The 12,217-nt window shown below is 35.5% G+C and overlaps 1 protein-coding gene across 1 annotated transcript in view; it reads right to left on the reverse strand.

The window, feature by feature from the left end:
* Positions 1 to 5,061: 5,061 nt before the first annotated feature.
* The window catches only part of LOC115231150, an 11,960-nt gene continuing 4,804 nt past the window's right edge, over positions 5,062 to 12,217 (reverse strand). The window contains exon 2 of the mRNA XM_029801231.2: positions 5,062 to 7,686. Within this exon, the coding sequence (XP_029657091.1) occupies positions 5,120 to 7,594 (2,475 nt within the window). The 5' untranslated portion in view covers positions 7,595 to 7,686 and the 3' untranslated portion in view covers positions 5,062 to 5,119. The remainder of the gene's footprint in view (positions 7,687 to 12,217) is intronic.

A 12,217-nucleotide genomic window follows, 5' to 3' on the forward strand; every position in this document is an offset into this window, starting at 1 on the left:
TTATCTATTCAACACTGTTCTGCTTATCTTTCGATCTATCTATTTATCTATCTGTGTGATTGTTTGTCTGTCCGTCCATCCATCCATCCATACATGTATATACTATCTACCTACCTACTAATTAATCTTCCTACATACCTACCTACCTACCTACCTACCTACCTACCTACCAACCAACCTATCTATCTATCTATCTATCTATCTATCTATATATATATATATATATATATATATTTATATATCTGTCTGTCCATCTATCCATCCATGCATGTATATATTACCTACCTACTGATTAATCTTCCTACCTACCTCCCCATCTCTCAATCTATCTATCTATCTATCTACCTATCTATCTATCTGCATTTCTGTCTCTCTGCTCTCAATATTCTAAGTTACTGTTAATTGTTTATCGAGCACTTTGTGATCGATACGTTTCAGAGGCAACCGGACAGAATGTTATATTTAGCTTTGTTATCTAATCTCACACTCGCACGCGCACACACGAACACACAACACACGCGCGCGAACGCACGCACGCACACATATATGTAATTAAAGGGGCGCTATAGTGACTCAAGAGCCTACAGTTCTGTAACAATACACTTATAAAATTCCTTGATGCGAAGCTTTACAGCGACCCCGGAGTTATTGTGGCCCTCTCGGTTCTAAAAATCAAATTTATATAGCTATCTATTTTTCTCACCATCTGTCTATCTAACTATCAGTCAATCTATATATTTAGCAATCTATATATAAGTAATTATCTATTAATCTTGTCTATCTAACTGTCTAGCTTACTATTTACCTGTCTATCTACAGGTGAACATTATAGGATAGAGATAGATAGATAGACAGATAATATATAATATATATTATATATATAATATATATATATATGGAGAGAGAGAGAGAGAGAGAGAGAGAGAGAGAGATAGATAGATAGATGATAGATAGATGATAGATATAAGATAGATAATAATAGATAGATAGATAGATGGATGATAGATAAATAGATAGATAGGTAGGTAGGTAGGTAGGTAGGTAAGTAGGTAGGTAGATAGATAGGTAGGTAGGTAGATAGTTAGATAGATAGATAGATAGATAGATAGATAGATAGATAGATAGATAGATAGATAGATAGATAGATAGATAGATAGATAGATAGATAGATAGATAAATTCATATCCTATAGCAAAAGCATGCATACAGACTCATACACACACATACATAGAGCCCATATCCATTGTGTGACGACTTGATTGTAACCTTGATCAAGTTTTTCTTCTCCATTTGTTTTGCTTCTTGCTAAATCAATTAAGTAAGAGGTGAACACGCCAGATATGATATAAACTCGAAAGAGTAAAAAGAGTCTTTGTAAAAAAAAATAAATCGATTTTTTTTTGGGTTTTCAACGTGGATAAAAAAAAAAAGATACACTTACCCAGAACTTCGTAAGGTGTGTGTTTCATAAACGACTTTGTGAAAAATCTCCGTGTGACACAAAATTCGTGTGGCACACATCATCTGTAATACTGGTACCATGTGACACAAAGTGTATGTGACAGGGTACCATGTCACACACGTGAAATATAAAGAAAGCAAAGATAGAACAGATCAAAGATTCATAATCCTTTATGAAAGAAAATTATAAATTTCTATATAAACAATACTTTTTTTCTTTCTTTCATTTACCAATTATATACATACATATATATATTCATATATATCTATGTATATATATAATATATTATATATTATATAGATGTATATATATATATATTGTATATGTATATATATATTTATATATGTGGTATATGTATATTTTATTTATATATGCATGTATACATACATATGTATATATATATATATTACACCTACACATGAATATTAGGCATGTGTTTATATATATATATGTGTGTATGTATAATATATATAAACCCATGTATATACATAAAACATGCTGGTACGTGTGCCCATATATCATTAATATATATATATATATATATATATATATATATATGTAGGTGTATATATATATATGTATATATATATATATATATTATAATATTATACACACACACATACATATATAACATACATATATATATATATATATATATATATATAATATATATATATATATATTGTGTGTATGTATGTATGTATGCATGTATATATATAATATATATTTCCGTACATCTATATGTAATACATACAATACTCTATTTTATAGATTTGTACACTCACGCATTCATGCACATATATATGTATGTGTAAATATACAAACATACATACATACATACATATATATGTGTGTATATATATACATATATATACATATATGTGTGTATGTATATATGTTTATGCATGTAATTTCTTGCGTCCGTGTTTCATTCCATGGTGTAATGGTACAATCCAAGAGTCTCATTGTTCGTCACGCTTATCGTTTCTTTTGTTTGAGAATTTTTTTTTCTATTCTTATTATTTTGATTCTCCGGACGCTCTTCTTTCAATATCCATCGCTACCACCACCACCACCATCAACAACAACAACAACCATCTCCACCACCTCTATCATCACCAACGACATCAACAACACCTACAAGAACAACAGCCATAAAACCACCACCAACACCAACAACAATAACAACGTGATATAATATTCAATTTACTGTTGCTATTTTAGAAGTTATTTCTGCTGCAGTTGTTGAAGGCCATTTTCTATTTGTCGTTTGTTTTCTTTTGTTTTTGGAGTCTGATGGATGATGGCGATGGCGATGGTTATGGACATGTGCTTGCGTGTATACGTGTGTGTATGTGTATACATCTCAGTTTACATGTATATGCCATGCACGTATACATAAATACATACATATATATATATATATAATATATATATATATATATATATATATATATACATATATATATGTGTATGTATGTGTGTATGTATATATATATATATATATATATATTATATATATATATATATATATATATATATATATATGTATGTATATATATATATATATATATATATATATATATTATATATATATATATATATATATATATATATATGTATATAAATTTGTGTGTGTGTGTGCAGGTGTGTATCTGTTTTATTGCACGTGTTTAAAAGCATTGGCAGATGGGAAGCTTTGCCCACCCGTCCAACCCTGTTCAGAAGTTAATGATGTATTTGTTAGAAAAAAGGTGGTTACCATGAGAATGAAAGGAGAAGGGTGTGCAAAATTAATGTGAGACCTTATTAGTGGCAGTGTGTGCCTTGTGTGTAGTGGAGGTGGTGGTGGAGATGATGGCGGCGGTGGCGGTGATAGTGGGGGGGGGCATATGGTAATACTTTTTTTTAATTTCACTTTTTGGAGGGGAATTTCATATATGAAGTGATAAAACCGCTTAACGCTTATATTTAGGTAGTTTTGTATATTTCTGTAGTGTATGTGTGTGTGTGTGGCTTATATATTTGATGTTTGTTTACATTTTGCATTTGCTTTTGTTGTGAGGGATTTTGGGGTGGTATTTTGGTATGTTTTTCATCTCTTTTTAGTGACTCGTTAATGTTTTATATATATATATAAACACGTTATATATATATATATATATATATAAATATATATGTAACATGTATATATATGTGTGTGTGTACATATACATTTAAATATACGTATATATGCATATATATATATATATATATATATATTTGTATGTATATGTATATATGTGTATATATATATATACACACATGTATAACTGGTAAAAGACCCACCCTTCAAGCGGTCAGTAATGAAAAGAGTATGTATACACAATCGCACACACAAACACACATACATACTTATATATATATATGCAAACATGCATACATATATATACATACTATATATATATATTCATATATATATATATATATATATATATGTATATATATATATATAAAGACAATGTATATATATATGTATGCATGTATACACATATATACATACACATATTATATATTATTCTATATATTATTTATATATATATTTTTTTTTGTTTTACTTTTTTGTCTCCTTTCCGAAGTTTGTGTCTTGGTTTTTTGGTAAGATAAATCCAAGGAGCAGATATCGACCAATGCCAGGCCTCATGGTTTTTTCTTTCTTTCTTTCCTTCTTTCTTTCTTTTTTTCTTTTTTTTTTTCTTTTTCATTTTTCTTTTTTCTTTTGTTCCCCATGTGAGAGGTTGTTCCAGGTAAGACCTCTCCGGGGGAAGCAAAAATACAGAAACAAAACAAAAACAAAAAAAAACAAAGAAATATTAAGGAAGGAGGAGTGGTAGGGAGGATGAGCAAGAGGAGAAGGATGAGGAGGAGGAGGGGGGAAGACGAAGAGGAAGAAGAAGGAGAAACAAGAACAAGAAGAAGAGGCAGTAAGATGAGGAAATCCAAGTGGCAAATGTTACCTCTCAGCTATTTTTTTACATTCCAAGCACCCTCTCCTCTTTTTCATCAATCATTAATCATTAATATCATTTTCATTATCATTATAATTATTATTATTGTCCTGTAGATTAAAACACTAATAATATCCACATCTCATCATGGGATCCGGTTTCGTTTTGTTTGAGTCATTTTTTTCTATGGGTCATTCTTTGTTTTTTTAGTATTTTTTATACATATATATATATATATATTTTGTAATATGAAATTCTGGTTAGGCCCTTAGGAGTGCCAGAGTTTGCTCCATGTGGTAAAATATCCCGGGGCAAACAACTCCATAGTAGTAGTGTAGTAGTAGTAGTAGTAGTAGTAGTAGTAGTAGTGTAGTAGTAGTAGTAGTAGCAGTAGTGGTAGCAATGGTAGTAATGTTGATGTTTTTTTTTTAAATTTATTTCTTGTTCCTTGTATCTTTGAGGCTGAGGTTGTGGTGGCCACATTTGGAAGTTTCTCCAATTTCCATGTTCAGTTTTTTTGTTTGTTTTTGTTTATATTTTATTGATACTCTGAGTTTTAATTTCCTTTGGATTTTCTTATTTATTATTTATTAAAATTTGTTTGGTTTTTTGTTCTTTTTGTTTTGGTTTGGTTTTTGTTACTTTTTTTTCTTTTAAATCGATGCCACCATTAACTAACTAAGTCCTTGTGTTCCATCATTTTTATTGAACTCTCATCGATATCGGCCATAACGTAATGATTCTCCGGGGTTCGACGTTTTTCTGAATGTTCTTTTTCTTGTGGACCCATCGGACGTGGTTGCCTTCCGAAGAAATGGAAAATCAAAAGACAAAGCAGGAACGTGAGTAGGAATGTTCCGATAACGGCCCCTATCAGCTCCATCAATGTAAACAAAACATCGACGGTTAAATCACCCATGTTCATAGTTTGGTTGGAACTTCTGCTGTGGGATTTCGGTAAGCTGCTTTCAGTAGGAAGTGTGGTTATATAGATTTTGTTTTCAGACTCTCTCTGGGGCCACGTTACTTGTAGGTTGAAGGTTACATTCCCAGCTGGGTTGTTGGCCACACACCGATAATGAGAACTAATGCTGCTGTGATGATTGTGTATGTAAAGCACAGCTCTGTTGATTTTTACCGCACGGTCTTTCGAAGGATGGAAAGTTTCGGTCAGGCCACCGGGTTTGTGCCAGTACAACGTTGGCGACGGGTCCGCTCTTGCTCTACAGCTGAGTTTCCCCACATGAGGACCGACTAAAACATCAACCCCTTCGAATATCGGTAGCTGACACTGGAAATCGTCGAGAGTTAACATGTCAAAAGTCTTTGAATTCAGACGCCTCGGTGATGCGCACGACATGAGTTTGTCCTTAGGGAAGAGGTTGGAATTATTAATAAACATTCGATAGAGCCAAGCTAACTCACAGTTGCAGTGCATTGGATTATCTTCCAGTCGAACATGCTCGAAATTCTTGAGCAAATAGTACCATTCCTCTGAAAGATACCTAAAATTATTATTGTTTAACCAAATGATATTTACCGTCCCGTTTAGCGGTCGTATTTCCTCAAGTGACAAATTATGTAAACCACATTTCTTGAGATGGAGACCAATTGTTCTGAACCCCGTGAAGGCTTTTGGTGCGAACTGGATCCCTGGATTACTGTTTAAAAGTAAATGATTTAAAGACAGTCCTCTAAATGTATAGTCCTCGATAAAACGTAACTTGTTGTTGCTTAAATCCAGCATGCATAAATGCCTCAGATCTGCAAATGTGTCCAGCGTTATCACTTCGATACCACATTCATTGAGGAATAAATCTTCAAGGTTGGAAAGGCGCGAGAAATTTTTCCGAACCAAAACCTTGTTGGAAAATAAATTCCCGTTCAAACTTAACTGTTTTGTATCACTTGGTATAAGATCGGGGATTTCGGTGAAGTTCTTTTTAGAACAACCTACGTGGTTCATTGCGGCCTGGCAAAAACAGACTTTGGGGCATATACTTGCGTAAGTTGATCCGGCCAGGTTTAACAGCAACAGGCAGAAAATAGATAATGTGGGAAGCGTGTTCATGCTGTAGGAAGTTTTCAACAATGCCCTAGCATGATGCGTGTGTGTGTTTTGTCTGTGTGGTTTAGGCACTTCACTTTGCCGGCACTTGTACTGTTGGTGTTGTTGTGTGATTGCACTTTGATCTGTGTGGCGAACAAAGGTGTTTGTTTTATAATGTTGATAGAGTGGTTTGCGATTTGACAAACAGTCGTCGTACACACTGTGCTGTACATGGCGACTGTTCTCTCTGTCAGTATAAATATCTTCTTTACTATCAAACCCGACGCTGCCCGTATAAATATCACTGTCAGTAGCTGTAGTAGTGCTGCTAATGCTGCCCATATAAATACTGCTGCCTCCACTGTTGCTAACGTCGACGCTACTTGTCCTGTGTACACTGCTATCTGTATTGTTGCTAACACTGCCCGTATAAATAGTATCACTGTCTGTGTTGCTAACACCGCTTACATAAATACTCTTACCACCACCTCCGCTACTGTCACGCGGAAAATCCATCCCGCTCGAACAACAGCTGACCCCCATACAATGCCTAATGCCTACCCTACACGTTCTCTCACCGCTCGTGCTACTGCATCTGGCCGTGTAAGCATCACAGTTGCACTTTCGAACACCGGCTGTATAAGAACTGACAGCGACACAATTGCCAGCTGTGTTGTCTACGGGAAACGGAGCGGGTTCGAGCCTGCTCCACGACACATCGTCGGGGTGCGCTTCTTTGCGACGTTTACCAGACGAACAGATCATTTGTTCGAACGTCGACGTTGACGTCAAACGCGGCGTCGCTAGTAACGCCGATGACGTAAGTAAATCCAACGGTTGAGCGGTGACGTCGGTGACTGTAGAGGTGTTTGTGGTAGTGTTGTTGGTGATGTTAGTGGTGGTGGCAGCGTTACGTCCGAACGTCGTAATGGCTGCCGTCGCCGTAGCAGACGTTGGTTTTAGCGTTGACGTTGACTTAGACATCGACGTAACGTCAATAGCACTGTCCGTGGTCATGGTGGTCGTGGTGACAAGTCCTACTGGTTTCAGTAACGCAGGCATTGAGTAACGGTCACCGTTTTTTGTCAGACGCATTATATACAGTATACATTACATGAAAACACCTACATGGCGATATATACACACATGTGGTGATGTAGTATGCGGGCGTGTTTGCGTGTGAAATTGTTTGTGTATGTGTGTATATGTGTGAGCGTGTGTGTGCAGTGATGCTACGACACAGATGTATAAACAGAAACAAAAGCTTAGTCAAGTTAAAAAGCTAACACTATCAAACTGCCGTCTTCGGCAGAAGTAAAGGGTAGGAGCAATTGATCTCACCGGAAAGAAGTTTGTGCACTTTTAGTAAAACACTTTCTGCGTGTAAATACGAGTGATAAGCGTATGTAAATGTCTGTCCTTATAGGAGTTTGTAATCAGGAAGCACACACGTGTGCATATAGGTATATACATATATAAATATATATGTGTCTGTGTGTGTGTGCGTGTGAGTGAGTGTACGTGTGAGTGAGTGTATATCTACATGTGATACGCCTTGTGTATTTTGTGTCTAAATGTTTATGTCTAAGTTATGTGCTATGATTTGCGAGGTGAAAAGTGGAATTGCAATGGGACAAGAAAGTGGATTGGGATGGCGTCGAGGTAGCTGTATTTGCGGCGGGTAGGGGTTTTGTTTCATGCCCTTATAACCCCAGCAATCAAACAACAAATTCCCTCCAACTACACTTTTCAAGTACCTCCACAACCTTTTCTTAGTTCTCTAATTCCCGGGACACAAACGCAAATTTATATAAATATTTATTATATATATATGTATATATAAATATATATTATATATATATATAATATAAATATAATATAAATATATATATGTATATATATATTACTATCCTATCTGTATATGTGTGTATGTATGCATGTGCGTGTGTCTATGAGTGTGTATGTATGCGTGCGCGTGTGTGTGTATGTGGATGCGTGTGTGTGTGTGTGTGTGTGTGTGTGTGTGTGTGTGTGTGTGTGTGTGTGTGCTGTGTGTGTGTGTGTGTGTGTGTGTGTGTGTGCGTGTGTGTATGCGCGCAGGCCTTGCCTTGGTGACGAGAAGCGAATTACGGCTGCTGGTAAACTGTATTGCTAGTTCCAGCTGCTGCCGTTGCTGCCGCTGCTCCTGCAGCTACTACTACTACTACTACTGCTACTGCTGCTACCACAACTACTACTACAGCTGCTACTGCTGCTGCTGCTGCTGAAACTATTTGCTGTAGCTGATATTGTTTGTGTTTTATAACTGTGGTTGTTGATGTTATTTCTGTTATTGTTGTTGTTGTTGTTGTTGCTGCTGCTGCTGCTGTGACTACCACTGCTGCTGCTGCTGCTGCTGCTCTTGCAATATAGAGTACTGCTACTTAAAAGTGCTACACTTTCCTATCTCACTCTCTCTCTCTCCCTCTTTCTCTCTCCACTCTTTCTACCTCTCTCCTGTGTGGGTGTGTCTGTGTATGTGTACGCGTGTGTATATATGTCTCTGCGTGTGCGTGTGCGTGTGTATATATGTCTGATTTCTATTTATGTATATATCTGTTTCGATGGTAACGTTGTCAGTATTAGATTTTATTGTTGTTGTTGTTGTTAGCGATGGTGGCGATATTATTATTATTATTATTATTATTATTATTATTATTATTATTATTATTATTGTTATTATTATTATTATTCCTTTTAATGATAATGATATAAAACAACAGTGGCAGCAGCGGCGGGGCGGGGTGGGATTAGAGTGTAGTACAGATGCAACAACAATAACAAAGAAAAAAAAGCAATAATAAATTAGTTTTGGGTGTGTGTGTGTGTGTTGCGAAAAATCGTAAGCAAAGATATGTAAGATAGATCGTTAAGATATGTAACAAAAAAAAATGTTATTGTATTGAGTAAGGATAAAACAATTCAAGAAAAACAGATAGATAGATAGATAGATAGATAGATAGATAGATAGATAGATAGATAGATAGATAGATAGATAGATAGATAGATAGATAGATAGATAGATAAATGGATGGATAGATGGATAGATGAATAGATAGATAGATAGATAGATAGATAGATAGATAGATAGATAGATAGATAGATAGATAGATAGATAGATAGATAGATAGATGCTTCCAAGAAGGGTAGAACAGCTAAAAGAACTAGTAGAGAACGAAAGTGCGGCTGTGATGGGAGTTTCTTTGGAGAGATTGAGCTGGGGAAGTGACAGCGAGGTGGATTTAAATATCTTAAATAGTACAGCAAATAATAATTCCAATTTTTTTTTTAAAAACTCTATTACGGATTTATAACAATGATGGCTAATTATAACGCTGTTATTTGAAAGGGAATAAGCAAACTGTAATTGGATTTGAACGACCGATGCTATAACTATTTATGAAAAATGATAGGAAATTGTGGCCCACGGCTTGGAATTCCTAACTGGATCGCGAATATTGTATAATTGTAATAGTATTAATAATAGTAATAATAATAAGAGTAGTAGTACTTGCAGTGTTTAGTAATATTAAGTTTTATACTAGTCTTTTTTTTTATTGTTTATTATTTCGCTTGTTTTTTGGGGTTTTTTCTTGTGTGTTATCGGGCCTTTTCACTTGGGCAACGCGAAAGAGAGAGCACCTGCTTTGCAAGCAATTAGTAACATGCTTCGAAAATAAGAATGTCAATCATGATGATGATGATGATGATGATGATGGTGATGTCTGTCCCTTAACGTTTACCTTCTTCTCCTGTCCCTCCTCCTCTTCTTTCTCCTTCTTCTCTATTTCTTCAACTCACACCACCACCACCAACACCACCACCACTACCTCCTCCAGTTTCTGCTCGCACTTCTCGCCGCCACCGGCCGCCGTAGAGTTTAGCAGTTTCTTGTCGTCTCCATGGGACCATAACGGAGGAGCGTATAGAGTGAGAGGGAGAGATAGAGAGAGTTTGTGTGCGTGTGTGTGCGTATGTATGCGAGTGTGAGTGTGTGTGTGAGTGAGTGAGCGAGTAAGGGAGGGAAGAAACGACTAAATTAAGAAGAGATTTATATAGAAATAAAGAGGGCTGGTAAACGTAGATAGACAGATAAATAGATGGAGTGAGTGAGTGAGAGAGGGAGACAGAGACCGAGTGAGTGTATATGAGGGATTGAGTGAGTGTTACTGAGTGGCAACAATGAGTATGAGTGAAGGTTTATATTGAAACTAACACTTCGTATAAGTCTTACCGTCACCTTGCAAAAATAAGTGACAGTGTTGTTTTAAGTGTTTCAATGTGGTTATTATTATTATTATTATTATTATTATTATTATTATTATTATTATTATTGGTTTGCAATGTTACATCATCAAAAGCTGAGTCTTTGGGGATGAGTTTGTGTCACATCTTTTGCCTCAGTACAAGAACAGATTATCTGATAAAATTATCCATCCACCTCATATCTTCTACATTTTTGTTTTTCTTTTTACGCAAGAATCTACGATCTTTTGCAGAAAATGGCAATGGTTAGGGGTCTAGAAGTAGTTTTTTCTTTTACTTCAATATGTGTGTGTGTATATATTTATGTATTTATATGTATGTGTGCATCATAGTTTTGTTCTCACAGTTTTCTCGTTAATGACCACGGCCACCTTAACTTAAGAAAACAATTTAAACCATTATAAACTATTACTGCTGGTAACAGTACTGTTAACTGTTATTACTATTTCTACTACTACTACTACTATTACTACAAACAACTACTGCTAGTGCAACTAATAATATTAATACTACTGCTGTTGTTGATTACAATGATGAGGATGATGACTATAGCGATGCTAACGGCGTTGTTAGTGAGGTAACGTAATTTTGAAGAGCACGAATCCACAACGGCCGACTGAAGAAGAAGAAGAAGAAGAAGAAGAAGAAGAAGAAGAAGAAGTAGTAGTAGTAGTAGTAGTAGTAGTAGTAGTAGTAGTAGCAGCAGCAGCAGCAGTAGCAGTGGTAGGAGTTGTGGAAATGTTACTGTTTGTGAGTGTATCTGTAGATAGATCTGTATGTTCCTAACTTCTATATATCTCTCTGTCTATCTCTCACAATCTTGTCTAGCTTTTTTTCTCTATACATTTATCTATCTATTGTAATCTAGACATATTTCTATCCAATATATCCATCTGTCTATCTATTTTTACCTGGACGTCTTATTTATTTACTCAACTATCGGTCCATATATCCGTTTGCCTCTATATTCGTCAGTCCGTGTACCTATCTGACAGCCAATGTGTCCTGTTTTCCTGTATAAATATATATGTATGTATATATTCATGCCTATCTATCTATCTATCTATCTATCTATCTATCTATCTATCTATCTATCTATCTATCTATCGATCGATCTATCTGTCTTTCTATCTGTATATGTATTTACGTATGTATGTTTCTATCTATATGTGTGTATTACTATCTACCTGGTGGACTCTCAGTTTCTGTCTATCGGACCGCCACTATAGTGCGTGTGTACGCTGTGTGCGTGAGTGTGTGTGTGTTTGTGTGTGTGTGTGTGTGTGTGTGTTTGTGTATGTGTGCGTTTGTTAGTGTGTGTGCGCCTGGTTGGTAATTCCTTCTCCTGTTCAAATCGGTCGATTAGAAAAGAGTTACTAGTTTCGTAAGCTGAAAAGAAATATATCAATCGCC

This window comes from Octopus sinensis, unplaced genomic scaffold (assembly GCF_006345805.1).
Source record: "Octopus sinensis unplaced genomic scaffold, ASM634580v1 Contig17594, whole genome shotgun sequence".
Lineage (NCBI taxonomy): Eukaryota > Metazoa > Mollusca > Cephalopoda > Octopoda > Octopodidae > Octopus > Octopus sinensis.